This window comes from Gracilinanus agilis, chromosome 2, assembly GCF_016433145.1.
Source record: "Gracilinanus agilis isolate LMUSP501 chromosome 2, AgileGrace, whole genome shotgun sequence".
Lineage (NCBI taxonomy): Eukaryota > Metazoa > Chordata > Mammalia > Didelphimorphia > Didelphidae > Gracilinanus > Gracilinanus agilis.
This window is the reverse complement of record NC_058131.1, coordinates 257,391,686-257,406,847: the sequence shown is the minus strand read 5'-3', so window position 1 is coordinate 257,406,847 and position 15,162 is coordinate 257,391,686. Positions and strand designations below refer to the sequence as shown.

Below are 15,162 nucleotides of genomic sequence, written 5' to 3'. Positions count from 1 at the left end.
CTTCTAAGTAGAATAATTCTTGTTAAAGGAGTTACCAACTTTATGATAAACTATATAATGTAAGAAGTTATAATTTTGTAACAAGGGACTGGTGAAATGAGCCTAGTCCCTATGAACATGTTGTGAGAAACTGACAAGGTTGTAGCCTTCTTTTCACCTAAGATGAAAGAAAAAATGCCATATTCCCTGGGCCACGTGTCAGCCATGGAGTCAAGAGAGAACCAGAGGTCTCTCCTCTTACAATACTGTCTCTCACTGAAAGCCATCAGAGGAGTCAAACCAATTAAAAAAGAAACAACAAAGATGGGGGAAATTGAGACACACAAAGGCCTTTTGAAGTTGCTCCTTCTTCTGGTTCTATAACTATAGGCAATCAAAGAGTCTGCTAGCTACCACATAGTTAGGAACCAGCACTGGTTACAGAATGTCTGAAATGCTCCACTTCCTCTAGAGCTGTGATGGTGAACTTATGGGACATGTGCCGAAGATGGCACGCAGAGACCTCTCTGTGGGCATTCAGAGGCCCCTGGCTTGGCCAGCTGGAAGCCTGGCCCTGCCCCCAAATGCCCCAGGGGGTGGGGCATTCTAGCCTCTCTCCACCATCACAGGGGCCCAGCACAGCTAAGCTTGGCTCAGCTCCAGGCATGGTTGTGTCCCTCTGCCCTACCCCACAGTCTCCCCAAGCTGAGCAGAGGTGGAGGCCACACTCCTCCAGCCCAGGAAGCCAAGCTATAGCAGTGAGCATGGTAGCCAAACCCTTAGCACCCTGGGGCTGATAGCCTGGCCCCATTCCCCAAACACAAGAGAAGGATATGGGGCACTGGAGACTCCTCAAGGAGCTTGGCCTCTCCCCCTGGCCCTGCCCCCAAATGTAGGAGTGGGTGGAGCACTGCATGTTGTCAGGGGATATGGGTGGGGCATGGCATGGGGTCCCTAAAAAGTCTAAAAAGATTCTCCATCACTGCTCTAGAGCAATTCCATTATATGTTTTCATGGATCTCCAAGAGGCAGACTCCCCACTTTTTCCCCACACAGGAATTTTATCAGCAGCACTCTAGCTGCTTTTGGGATTGGCCTCTCTGGCTAATGCCTCCACTACAAATTATAATACTAGCTTTATTGATTTTGATTATTGGTGTTGATTTATACCTTTATGCTATTTTCAAATTATATATATCATGAATGAATTATCTTAAAATATGACAAAATTTTAATTTCCACTCATTCAAAATCATCTTCTGCCTAAATTATACTTTATTTTTATGAGTCTGCTCTATAGAAAAATGAAAATTTGTTTCAGCAGAATTAGACTGAGATTTTTGGGCAAAGCTGAGTGGCTTTCCAAATTGGCAGAATGGGTGGCTGTCTGCCCAATATTTCTAGGGCACAAATATGAAATTCCACCAGAAGGGATTCATTCTCTTAAGTTTTCAAGACTTGAATCTTAAAAAAACTACACTGCGAATTATAATTTCATTTTCATTCCTTATGGTTAGTAGCTGTTTTTAGTTAGCACCCTTTTTGGAAATCATATTGAAGCCCTGTAGAAAAAAAAGGAACAAAATGCTAGTTCCTAAGTAAGAAAAAGAAAGATAAACTCATATTGGGTAAATCTTCTGTCTTTTGTCCTTTCCCCATTTGATCCCTAACTATAAATACCATTTATATGTGGAAGGCTAAAAAATCTACATATCTAGTTTAATTTCTTACAAATCTCCAGTTCCTTATTTATTACTGCCTTCCATTGCTCAGTGCCATGCTGTACTGCTATTGCCTCCAATTTTGTATGTCTCAAACAAGCAGTTCTTTACTTTTTAACGTTCTTTTCCCTTCAAGTTCTTCTAATTCCTCCATTTTTTGTCCATGGTGATATCTTTCTTTCTAGTCTCAACAGAACAGAAACCTTGGGGTTTTTTTCTTAATTGTTGACCATTCCTCTCTTCTTCCTTCAAAAGGTCTCTGATGTACTTTTTCTTCTCCATTCCTTCTATGACCTAGTAGTACAGGACCTTACCACATACATCACTATTCTTTGATTATCTTGGAAGCTTTTCTAAAGCAAATCTCTCCGGCCCCATATTTTTCTCCTCCATCACCCAACATGTTACTAACAGATCTTATCTGGTATCCAGCTTTATTTTCTACTACTCTATATCACGCAACCTTTTCTTTCTTCAAACTTGACACATTGCTGCTCTCTTTTTGAGCCTTGGTTCTTGTTCTCTTGCCAACCTTGAATTTTGTCTTCTAACTTTACTGCTTTTCATCTCTCTTTCATATGTTTCCCCCATTAGTCTATAAGTATATATAAGAATGTAAAAACTCTTTTTGCTTGTATATGTATTCCCAGCACTTAGCACATAGTATTGAAACAGAGTAAGTGCTTAATAAAATACTCTGCTATTTATCTATAGCAGATTCATTACTTGGATTCCATTAACTTGTTTGTTTGGGTATTTTTTACATTTTTGTTGACTGTATTTCAATATTTTTGGCTTTCTTTGTACCTCTGTGTACTTAATTTTTTTTCTGACAAAGAGTCCACAGGCTTCTCCTTCACTATACTATAAAAGGGTTCCATGGCACAAAAAAACCCCCAAAACGTTAAGACTCTCTAATCTATTGGGAGTATGGTACATTGGAAAGAATACTGACCTAGATCCCAGAAAGATGTGGGTTTGAACCCTTTTTCTGATATTCCATATCTATAAAATGGAAATGATGATAAAAGAATGTACTTCTCAAGACTGTTGTGAGAATCAAATGATATCACACATGTAAAACCCTTTACAAATCTTAAAATACTGCATAAATCTTATCTATAATTATCAGAATACTACTACCTAATCTGTCAAAGACAACTCAAGTTTCCCATCTTCCATTAAGCCTTTCTTGTTATTTCAGTCTTGACTTATCTCTCCTTTTTTTTGAATGTCTTTTATACCTGTAACCAGAACTCCAAATTAGTAGTCAGTTATTCTCTTATTCATAGAATCGAAAAGTCAGAACCTCAGAAATCACCCACTTCATTTTACAATGGCAGAGAGTTTGTGTAGACAAGTAGTGGCCAGCAAAGGAGCCTGAGGCTCCTTGTAATCTCATCCCAGTAATCTTTAACTATCTCATGGGCTTTTGTCCTACTAGATTTCAAATGTGAGGTTATACGGCATCTACAGTTTTTTTACTACATTTCACAGTGTATAAAGAAGACATCCCAGTATTTGTTTGATTGGTTCATGATTTTCTTGACAACCAGCCATGCTCAAGTCTTTAACCTTTGTTCCTCTTCTTAGGATGAACATGAAATATTTACCTTATCTTGAGATTTACTGTCAACTAGTAAATCAAATCTGAGTAGAATATGACAAGTAATCAGATATATTAAAATAATATTAAGTAGAATGGAATTTTCAACTGCTAATAACTAGTATCATATTTACAACTTGATTCACAGAGAAGCAAAAAGTGACTCTATATGTATCCAAAGCTTCACTCTCAATTAAGGCTTAATTGCCATTTGGGTGCTTTATCTGGGTTTAGGATCTGAACAATGAGTTCCACCCCTCCATTAGGTCACTTCCTTACTTCAGGCCCAGGTTGCCATTTCTGCTGTATCATCCCATCCATTACCTGGATGGAAAGAGTCTTTAAAGCAAACAAAAAAGATATACATTGGTTGCTGGGAAAACACTAAACTGTTTCCTTTATCTAATGGACTGAAGGCCAAATGAATTAGTCTTCAAAGTTGGCATTTTTTGCTGAAATAGAATGCTGTATTTTAGTGTCAGCTAATTTAAATTTAGTTTGTTTCTTACTCTCTGTTAAATTCCTATTCTGATGCCTAATCCTGACCTAGAGGTAATCCAGGTAGTTCTCAAAAGTTCAGCAAGCAGAACACAAGCTCTCCTGAGTAGTCCTCTGGAGGAAGAAAAAGTGCTGAGTATAGGTTCGACTTTAATTTTTTGTTAGTGGGTCTGGAACCACCCTGGCTAAATTCAGAATTCTGGCCACTAGATGATTACTTTTTCTTTTTCACCATTCACGGTTCATAAAAACTATACTAAGACACAGAAGGGCTTCTATATGACATTGGAGAGAGCCCACACACTAATATGAATATTGATCTTTTATAATATAGCTTTATGTACATTCCTATTCACTATAGTAAATGAAATGGTGCCTAGGAATGAATTATGGTGATCCAATCCAGCAGAATTGTGGATAATTCTGTTTTCATCACATGAGAACAGCTAGCCCAACATTGTGTCAATCTGGCAGGGAAAAGGAGCAGTCAGCAACTTTGTGACCTGAGTGCTACCACCAAAGTTTGGCAGTGGCCACAGATATCATTGGCAGGCTTAAGGCAATTGGTAAGAATAAGACAGAGAGAAAGACTAAAGAGAATTAAAAAAAGGAGAAGGAAAAGAGAAAAGCATGAGGCAAAAAGTCATAAAATCATAGGGCCATTGAAATAGAGACAGAAGGAATTTTAAAGGTCATCTAGTACAACTCAAAATCACACAAAGCAGGAATTTGAATCCTGGGCCTCTGATTCCAACCTTGGTCTTCTTTTCACTATACGTTTCACTATACTACACTACTTTTATAAAACTTTTTTTAGGCTGCCATCAATGAGACTGGTTTTGCATTTTGTTTGGCACCTAAGGATAATGGTTTTTACATTTTAAATAATTTCTCATAGCCCTGATAAACAGTAAAATTATATGTTCTTGCATTGGTATTTCAATTTTCTTTATTTTCCTTCAAGACAGGCTTTTGCTTATGTGTGAGATTATTTGCCCGATATTAAAATGTGGTTAAAGTTTTACCTGACTGAAAATTTTTTCAAAGCAAAAGTCTGAAATTTTCTTCTTGCTGGAATTTTCTAATGCCATTACATATTTCCTGGCTAACTGAAAATTTCAATGCATTTGCTTAGTCTAATGAATGAATGAGATAAAGGGAATCACAGAAACCAGAGCTTAATTACACCAAAGCAAAAAGATAATATAACCCTCAAACATTTCAAAACACTTGCACACATCTACATCTTGGGATGATCTTGCATGAATTTCGACTTTTAGACTTTTTTGATTTGATTTTGATTTTGATTTGATGACTGAATACTTCATCACTGTCTTCTCTGGTCCGGCCCCAAGAAAATGTAAAAGCTGTGCTCATTTCCTGCAAGTAGTCATTTAATTAAAGAACAAATTAACAGGAATCAAAATGTTGCAGCTGTGTTCTTGTTAGACGTTATATAAAAAAATTATAATACATTAAATCATTTTGTATAACATGAACTTAAGTGTTTACAAACTAATTGTGATAAGAATAAAAATGTCTCATCAACGTAATACTGAATGACAGTGCGTCATACGTCCTTGATGTCAGAGGCCTTGGGATGGTAAAGCCTGTGCATGCACGGCATCTCCTCTTCCCTGCTACGTTGCAGTACAGTTTGAAACAAGTATCAAAGGAGAACAGCAGTTTTCTTCTGGTATCTCTAACTGGTCTTTTTTTCCTCAACCAATCTTCCCACCCCCACAGGTCACCACTCTTTGGACATCAAAGAGCGAAACACCCTCCAGTGACTCCTCTTGTAGGTAGGTAAGTGCGGCAGAGTTCACCTGTGCAGTCCTGTTTGGCTCACATAAACATCAGGTTATCGTGAGCTGAACTTCGGGGAAGTTCCCTGATGAAAGATCAGTGGTGGTATCAAAAACTGACGAATTCTTCTCAGAAGAAAATCTCTATGGCCTGTGGAATCTAGAAAGGAAAAGGAAACAGTGTTCTATCAGTATTTCGCAACATTTACTCATTTAACAAATTTTAAGGTACCACAATATACAAGATGCTGAGGGGTAAGACACACAGGCATTGCCCTGCATACAGACACATAACTATGATACACACTATTGTATAAGTATATGAAAAGTAGGGGGCAAAGCAAAAAGGTATATGATGTCCAAGGGGAAATATTACTAAGTATCTGGGAGGGCTGCATGAAAGAAATAGAATTTAAATTTAAAAGGGAGAAACAGAGAGAAGGAGAAGACATTCTAAGAATAGCAAATAGTATGAGTACAGTGTTTAGTTTGGTTAGAGCACTAAATGAGAAATGGGCTAAGATAAGGCTACGGAGATAAAGAAGAACAAAACCATGGTGGACCTTGAATGCCAGCCAAAGGAATTGGAACTTTAGTCAGTAGGCAATAGAGAGCCTCCTGAAGATTTCTAAGTAAAAGAATGACATCATGATAGCAGTATTGGGGGTGAAGGGTGGGGAAGAGGTAGGAAGATGTGTTAGGAAGCTATGTTTTCCATATGTCAGTATTACTTTAAAGTAAAATGTATAGATATCCTTCTAGAAATAGTGAACTTTCTTAGACTGACTTCAAGTAAATGGTAAATTATTTTTATAACTTCAGTGCTATATTGGAATCTAAAGGCAATGAATATTCAATCAAAATATTACTATTATACTATTGACCAGTGTTTTCTCATTTTTCCCATGTAGGAACTTAAGGTCTTTTTAAAATGAAATCTGTGCTTTTAATTTAGAATGACTTAGGTTTGGACTGTTCAAGAGATATATATTTAACCAAATTTTCTACAGCAATGCTAATTGTGTCCCAACTAACGCTGCCTTAAGCAGAATAGTTTATTCCCTTGTGGCTCTTCAATTTTATTAGCATTTGCAGATTCAGGAAATTTTTTTAAAATACCATATTGAACCATGTTGATAATGCAATACAAACCAACAACTCTGACCTTGTCAAATGCTTGCTTGATGCGTGTACCTCCATTTCATTGCTTTTGTATTCATTTAGTTCTTTACGAATTGCTGCCTGGAATTTCAAAATAGGACATTATTTTTTTTTTGTAAATAAGCAGATAGGTTGAAACATCAAAAAAGATTAATTAACAAACATACAAAACACAAAACATTGGTTGAAAATCCAGAGACATTTCTTTCAAAATCAGAAAGTTTCTAGGGCTGGAAAGGATTTTAAATCAGCTGCCCTGATTTAAGCCTCTCCTTTTACAGAGAAGGAAACTGAGGCTAAGAGTTGGAAAGGACTTGCACGACGTCATAACTATTTGGTAGCAGTAACCAGGACTAGGTCAGAAGCTTTCTCCTTCTTGGCTCAGTGTTCTTATGTCCTTGTTGTTTGGTGACCCCATTGTTCATTGTTTCATTCATTTCTTGCCCCACTCAGGGCAAGAAGATGCTTTCAACAGCCCTAAGACCCTCATCCTGAGGAAGGAACACGAGAGAAGGACTGAGAGGTCCAGAATAGACAGTACCACTAGTCCAGGGGTGGGCAACCTTTTTGGCCATGAGAGCCATAAACGCCACATTTTTTTAAATGTAATTTCATGAGAGCCGTACAGTGCTCACAGTGCGCGCTCCTGTAACAGCGCCTGAAAAAAATTGACTTTATGGCTCCAGCAGAAAGAGCCATACGTTGTCAACCCCTGCACTAGTGGGAAGAAAAGACACAGTAGAGGGATCTGCGTGAGAGTCCAATATTATCTCACATTTAAGGTAAGGGGTCATATTCAAAGCTGCTGCAAGTGTCATCCATTCTCATTGCTCCTTATAACCCTCAGGAATTTATTTCCAATGGATAATGGACTAAATTCTACCAATAATTCTGTTAAAGTTTCATTTTAAAAGAAGAGGTGTCTTTATTTTTACATCCGCTTATTAATTCAATAACCATGAGCTGAAAGCCCAGAGTATGATAGAACAGTTAGCCCATTTATTAAGGTATTATTTATACTTTTTAGTTCTTGGCTATTTGTTATAATTAGTGTCACTGCAACTCATGGTATTAATATAAGAAAATATTGAAATACCTCAAATTCAATGGGAAAAAAAAGAGGTAAAGAAAAGAACTAGATTCTAAGGGGGGTACTTTAAATGGTCTCTAAGACATTTGGGTAATGGCTGAATGAACTGTAGCATATGAATATAATGGATTGTCATTGTGTTCTAAAAAAAATGACAAAAAACATTCTAGAGAATTGGGGGTAGTAAGAATTGATGCAGAATGAAGTGAATAGAATCAGAACCGTTTATACAAGGTCAACAACATGGTAAAAAAACACAACTTTTAACTCTGACCCAAGCATGACCAACCATGACTCCAGAGGACCTATGAGGAAGTATATTTTCGCACTGTAGGTCAGAGGAGTGATGGAGAGAAGGAGCATTGATAAACATTGTTCGTCATGAGTAGTGTGCGAATTCATTTTTCTTTACTATGGTTGATGTTCATGAGAGTTTTTCTTTCTTTCTCTTGTTTAAAGGTGGGGTAAGAGAGTTGGAGAAGAGAGTGTGGCCTATACACAGTGATGCTCCTTCCCCAAAAAGAGAGCAAATGAAACAGTTTCTTTTTTGAAATTGCACCCAAGAGAAGAAAAAGAAGTTCATAAGGTAGCATGAGTGCTGTAGGTTTAAAGGTAATGTGAAAAATAATATGCTTTTTAAGAAAGCAAGTAGTTTGAAATTGAGATGCATGCATGGTTTCATATAGACTCACTCTACATTCTTCTGTAGATATGGAAATGATAATTTTGTGGTGTTTCAGTTTAAAATATAATTAAAAATTTTAAAGTATTCTTAGTTTTCAAATTTCAATACTGTTTCCAAATTACATTCCAAATGGAATATTAATGGGAAAACAATCCATTAATCAGTTAATTATTTTTCCCTATCGTCGATATCAGAAAAGAAGAGAGTTTTCCCCCCTGATATAGACAATGGTATGCCTTTGGTCTTTGCCATACACTCCTATAGAATATGCACTTTTAATTCCAGTCCATTGTTTTAACACCCAGGAGGCCCTTTATCAAAGTATTGTGGAGTCAACTCATACCAGCTGTGAACTGATTGTCAAATTTTCAGTGTTAGCATTTACACCTCAGAAATCAGCAAATATTATAAATCAGGGATTTCTTTGTTCAGTTAACTTCTACACTTAAGAAAGTGACGAAGGGAATGTTAATAATGCATATTAAATTTTAAAATGTATCCTGGAGTTTTTGAAGATCTGGCTTACCAGCATATTCCTATCCTACACTTCAATTACAGGGAAGGTAGTATCTATTTCAAAAGAAGCAGGAGAGAGTGGGGCTTCTCCATTGCAGGTCTTAAAAGAATATATTTTACCTGACGGCAAAAAGAATGCCACCTGGCTATTCTCTCTCCTTTTTTCCCTTCCAAGTAAAAGACTGCTTTTATATACATATGTGAGTTAAACAAAAGATTTCCACTAACTAAATCTTCCTTCTGTGGAATCTATCATGGAGTAGGGATGGCCCTGGGTTCCCAAAGTCTGTGCCAGTATATCATAAACCCTTGCTTGCCCTTCTAAGCTGGAAAGGATTTGGGTATCCAGACAGTGAAGATGAACTGTGTATGTCCATGATCCAAGAACCCAACTATCTAAGCATAGAGACATAGAGATGGTTCCTTTCAGAAACTTGGTCACCAGATGATGACAATTTTTTATGTGTATTTTGTGACAGCAATTCGTTTTTCTTTTTGGAATCTTCTATTTTGTTTATTTATTTATTTGTTGGTTTTTTTCAGTTACACGTAGAAACACTTTTTGACAATCGTTTTTTGACAGAGCAATTCTTGAAATGTTGTTATATCATAAAGGTACCGATGTGTATCAGAAAACAAACAATATTGAAAAAATTATGGATTTTTTGAAGTATTTGTGGAGTAAAAGATTTCTAGCACATCTGTAACTAAAAGGAAGGATAGATAATGGAGAAAGAGTAAGGATTAGATGACATACAAAATGGGTGGGATAGGAAATAAAACATGCTGAAAATGCATAGAGACATATTAATGTCATGGTGTAGGGAAAAGACTGGAATGAAAGGGCTATTTACTACCTGGGTAACTCTGGGCCTGAGGTTCTTCCTATGTTCTTCATCTCTTAAACGGAGGCTGCACTAGATCATTTACTACCTGGGTGCTAAAATTCAAACCCCATTCTTTATCATCTGGGTGACCTTGGGCAAGTTCCCTCATCTAAACGGGCCTTAATGTCCTCTTCTGTAAAATGTGGGAACTGGATTAGAATGGTCTCTGAAGTCTCCCTTTCAGCTCTCAACCCTTGAGCCCATGAACTCTAAGACTGTTTTCCAGATCAATGAATCACAGAATTCTATGCTCAGTTCTGATTTACACACTGCAAGATATTTATTCCATTTATGATCAATTCTGAAAAGTTTTCCTATACCTTATCTGCAGCTGATAATCTTGTCCAAGGCTTGTCTGCTCGTCTGTCATAGTCCTGTGCTTTTGCCACTTCCACGTAATCACTGAATCGGATCAAAATTTTTCTGTCTCGTAGTTCATCAACTGTCGGTCTCTGATTCAGCTAAAATGAATGAATAAATAAATGACAAATTAACTTATTTTTCAAAAACTATTCTGAGCAAGATGCTCAGAATATGTTTTCTTCATCATAAATATGCCTCAAGTTAATGAAAAATGAAAACAAGAATTTGAAACTAAATCATCTCCTATTTACAAGATTTAGGAGATGAAAATATTTTTTGAAAAGAGAATTTGGGGTCACCTCCTTGGTAGAATGGAGCCTCTAAAGAGGTTTTCAAAGGCTTTACCAGCAGAGTGCAGGTCTTGCTTAGTCCTACACCAAAGGGACTTTTCATGCTTTCATGCTTTCAGCATGAGACTGGCACTTGAATCTGTATAAGTGCATTACCAGAGGCTCACCTTCAAAAGTATGATGACTCTTCTGGGTCTCTACAGTCCATGACATAGTTTTCCAAATACCAAGTGCCACATATATTTAACTCAGAAACATTTTGAATTTATGTCATAGAAAAGGCCACTTCCCAAGGAATAAGTACCACTGGGGAATTTGTTTTTTGGTATTGCCATGGTCATAAGTGTAATTGTGCATTTAATATTTATAAGTTGAGCACATATAGAATGATCCATTAATTTTAAATAGACAAGAACACATTATCATTGTGGTACAGACTATAGTGGGGTGTATAGCAACATTGAATTTAATTATCCTTGCAGTTTTAGGATTTAAAATTTTCTAGTCTATTGCAGGCCACAATCAATTTTATCTTTAGTCACCTGCTGAAAGAGTAGGGAGCAATGTTTCCCCCTTACCTTCCCAAACTTGAAAACACAATTATTTTGTACGTACTTCTATATGTACATGGTGACTTTCCTTAAAGAATGCAAGCTCTTCGAGGGCAGACCATTTTACTCCTCTTTATATTCCCAATGTCTGGCATAGTGCTTAGCAGATGCTTACTAAACTCCTATTGATTGAGTGCTGGATTTGGAGTTAGGAAGAACTAGATTTGAATCCTCCTTTAGACACTTAATAGCTCTGTGAAGCTAGACAAGTTAAGCTCTAAGCCTCAGTTTCCTTATTTGAAAAAAAGGTGATAATAATAACATTTATCTCAGAGGATTTTTGTGAGGCTCAAAAGAACTTTACAAATCTTGGAGTACTCTGTAATTGTGGGCCTTTATTATTGTTGTTAGGACATTGTATAACCACAGAAGTTTCCAGAGCAACTAAAATGTAATAATAATAGTAAACCGTAGACTAGAAGCTCTACTCTCCCTATTGTTATGGCCTTCTATATTCAAAATAATGCTTTGTTTTCTCTTTTACTGTACTGTGGGTAGGTTTATGAGTTTCTCAAAGATGGATCTTGAAGATATTTGACTTCTATTTGGTCCTCTTAGAGAAGTTAACAAGTATTAGTGCATGAACACACTTGATGCTCAGAGGACACTCAGCCCGAGATGGAAAATAAAGACTTTCATCCAAATGTAGCCAGTGGCGTTGCTTCCTTAGGGCTCTAAGGAGTGGATTTTCATAGAGAGTCAAATTGTTTCAATAAAGCAGATACCATACTTTCCAGTAAATGCTTCCCCAGCAAGGCCACAAAGAGACAACCTGTATTAATTAATAACGGAGCCCATACAATCAGATACGTTCACACTCTCTGCTTCAGTTAGCTTAGCACCACATTTTCTCACAGAAATAAAAGAGAATAGATTTTGATTACCTTTCTTGTCAATCGCTGCTTGATTTCCCGCCTTTCTTCCTGCTCTGTCTGATCATTTCTTTCTGTGGAAGACACAAAGAAAGAGATGACTTTCTTCATTTCAAAAGAACAGTTGCTTCCAAGACAGCCAAACTTTCCACCGAACATCACGACAGAAGCTGGAGTACAGTGAAATGAATATGCTGCTATTCTCTAATCTATCTACATTGCTCTTTTCTCTAATTGTTCTGGACAGTGCCAGGGCCTCTAACAACCTTGGTCCACAGAAGTGCTTATTGCTGCTGTCAGCTGAACTAACTTCATCCTCAACAATTTATAGAACCATAGATTTTTGAAGCTGGAAGGTATTTGAGAAATCATCTAGTCCAGTAGGCTATTTGTTTGGTTGTTTTTTTTTCAGATGAGGAAACTGATTCTTAGAGAGGGAAAAAGAAATGTTTAAGACCTCACAGTTAGCAAGCAACTGAGTTAGAGTGAGGAAGGAGTGTGTACTGTATTAGCACAAGCACTGGGCTTAGCTCAGTGCTTGGCACGCAGTAGGTGCATAATAAATGTTCACTGACTGGCTTAGGAATCTGAGGACTCATGATTCAAATCCTAGGTTGGCTACATAGTCCTTGTGTGGTCTTAAAGCAAATCATTTTCCCTCTGTGGTCTTCAGTTTCATCATCTGTAAAATGAAAGGGTTGGACTAATTGATACCTAAGATTCTAAAATGTATGATTCTATTGTAGGATCCATGTCTCCTGAGTCCCAGTCTAGTCAGTGGGAAGAATGATAGATCTGGATGCGTTCATTTTTCAGCTTTGCCACATTTATTCCCTGTGTGGCCTTTAACAAGTAATTTTACCTCTCAAGGATTCACTTTCATTATTTATAAAATTAAGAGGTTGCACTGGATGACTTTAAACATCCCATCAAGTTAGAAATCTATGATCTATCCCATCATCCAAATTTGAAACAGCTACGGAAACTATGACTCTCAAGAAAACCAGGTACTAGATACCTATTTTTTACAACAATTTAACCAGCATCCATTGCTTTTTTTTAAAACATGGATTTATCCTTAAGTTGAGACTTGAAGCTAATGAGATTTAAGAGGAAATAGGCTTTCTTAGAATTTGTATTTTCAAATTGCATTTTAAGTGCAAATACACACAAACATATACCACATACACACACACACACACACACACACACACATACACTCAAAATTGCCTTCACTACTGAGGCCTTGGTATTTTTATTATGGCTGCCTTAAAAAAATAAATAAGTCAAACAAAACTGAAAGCCTAACCTAAGCTGGCTTTGCTCTGAGAGTTGTGACTGGTTAACATTCAAACCATGATCACTCCTGTACACAGAAGCTAAAAATAGACCAGAGAGCTGTAATGTGTATAAAATGTATTCCTTGCCCTGGGATATGAGATAATGGATTTTCTATTTCTGATGCTATTGGTTACTAAATAAAGATCCATCCCCACGACCTGAACATAGCTGGGTACCCAGAAAAAGAGATATGGAATCACCAGCAATTCTATAGATCAGCAGGATTTCCTTCAGCAACAAACAGGAATTGTTTTCCAAAATAAGCCATGAGGTTTACATGCCTCAGCATAATTCTCCTTTAAAGATGCATCTCTGTGTTGCTTATTTTGGACTTTCTTTCAAAGGAAAATAGGAACCTGCTATGTTATTAGTTCTTAAGTATAATTTCTTTTTTGGTTATTTTTATTTTATTTCCAAATTCCCTTCCTCCCTTCACTCCTCCCCCACCCATTGAAAGCAATGCAATGGCTATTATACATATGAAGTCATTCAAAGCATATTTCCACATTAACCGTGTCTCAGGGGAGAAAAATAAGAAAAATAAAGAGGAAAAAATATGCTTCAATTTCCACTTAGTTTATCAGTTCTCTTTCCAAAGTGTGATAGCATTTTTCATCACAGATTCCCTGGAATTGTTGTGACTCATTATATTGATCAGATAAACTGTATATTCTTTGATGAGATTAGGATGATTTTATGTGATGAATGGAAAGCAGTCACCAATTTTCAGGTTGTTTGTTGAAAATCTCGCAATATCATTGGGACTATAAAATCCCATTCTGAAACCTTCTATGGAGGCTTCAGAGAAAAAAATGGCAAAACATCTTTTACTCTTGGGGAACAATGAGTGTGCTTCATGGACAGGTCTAACCTGACCTGAGAGGAATCAAATGAAATCAGACCCAGGCCAGGGCACTGCTCACATCACAAGAGCATAAGCTTGATATTATGAATTCTTCTGTAGGAACCCTACAGAGGGATGGAGCTTCTCCCTATTAGAATTGTTGAAAAACAAGGCTTTGGCAGATAAATTTTTTCCCTGCCCTGTTCTCTTCCTTGATATTTTATTAATGTGCTGTTGCCTTCAATAGAGTGTACTAAGCAATCCAAGGAAGGTCCCTTCATCAGTATCTGTGTTTGCACTCATCTCACACACAGGTAAAGTTGGGACATAAGCCCACACGATTGCCTGGGGTAGTGAAACACTCACTGGGAGACTTCTAATATGGGAATCTGCCTTTGAATTTTGGTCTTTGCATTTATTTCCTTTGCGACTACGTGCAATTGATTTCACCATCATGTCTCAGTTTCCTTATCTGTGAAAAGGGGATGATCCTTGCGCTACCTCACAGTGCTGTAGTAAGGAAACCACTTTGGAAACCTTAGAGTACTACTACGGAAATGGGAGGTATTATTAACATGTGTCCTGTGTACAAGGATGAGATCAAATAGATAGATGCTACTATAAAAATCATCTACATGCCAGAAAATAGAATGTGGCAAGAAAAGTCCTCTGTAGATTCCACCCTATGCATCAGAAAAGAAAGTGCTTCTCGTCATGGCTAATACCATATATGGTATCTCATCTCACACCCACACAAAGAGAGAAAAATTATAGTGAAATTCTCAGCAACTCCTACTCTTGGCTCTTCAGAATGCTTCAGGGCTAAGCACTGGACTGGGTGAAGACAATGGAGAGAGGTCGCTATCTGTGGCTAGATTTCCATGGTCATAGAG

General features: G+C 37.2%; 1 protein-coding gene across 6 annotated transcripts in view; it reads right to left on the bottom strand.

Annotated features, from left to right (window-relative positions):
* Positions 1 to 5,239: 5,239 nt before the first annotated feature.
* The window catches only part of PHACTR3 (phosphatase and actin regulator 3), a 309,124-nt gene continuing 299,201 nt past the window's right edge, over positions 5,240 to 15,162 (bottom strand). For all 6 annotated transcript variants that reach the window (XM_044663866.1, XM_044663867.1, XM_044663870.1 and 3 more), the window contains 4 exons: positions 12,097 to 12,158; positions 10,269 to 10,409; positions 6,775 to 6,851; positions 5,240 to 5,769 (listed from right to left, as the gene is read on the bottom strand). In XM_044663866.1, coding sequence (XP_044519801.1) covers positions 5,754 to 5,769; positions 6,775 to 6,851; positions 10,269 to 10,409; positions 12,097 to 12,158 — 296 coding nt within the window. In that variant the 3' untranslated portion in view covers positions 5,240 to 5,753. The remainder of the gene's footprint in view (positions 5,770 to 6,774; positions 6,852 to 10,268; positions 10,410 to 12,096; positions 12,159 to 15,162) is intronic.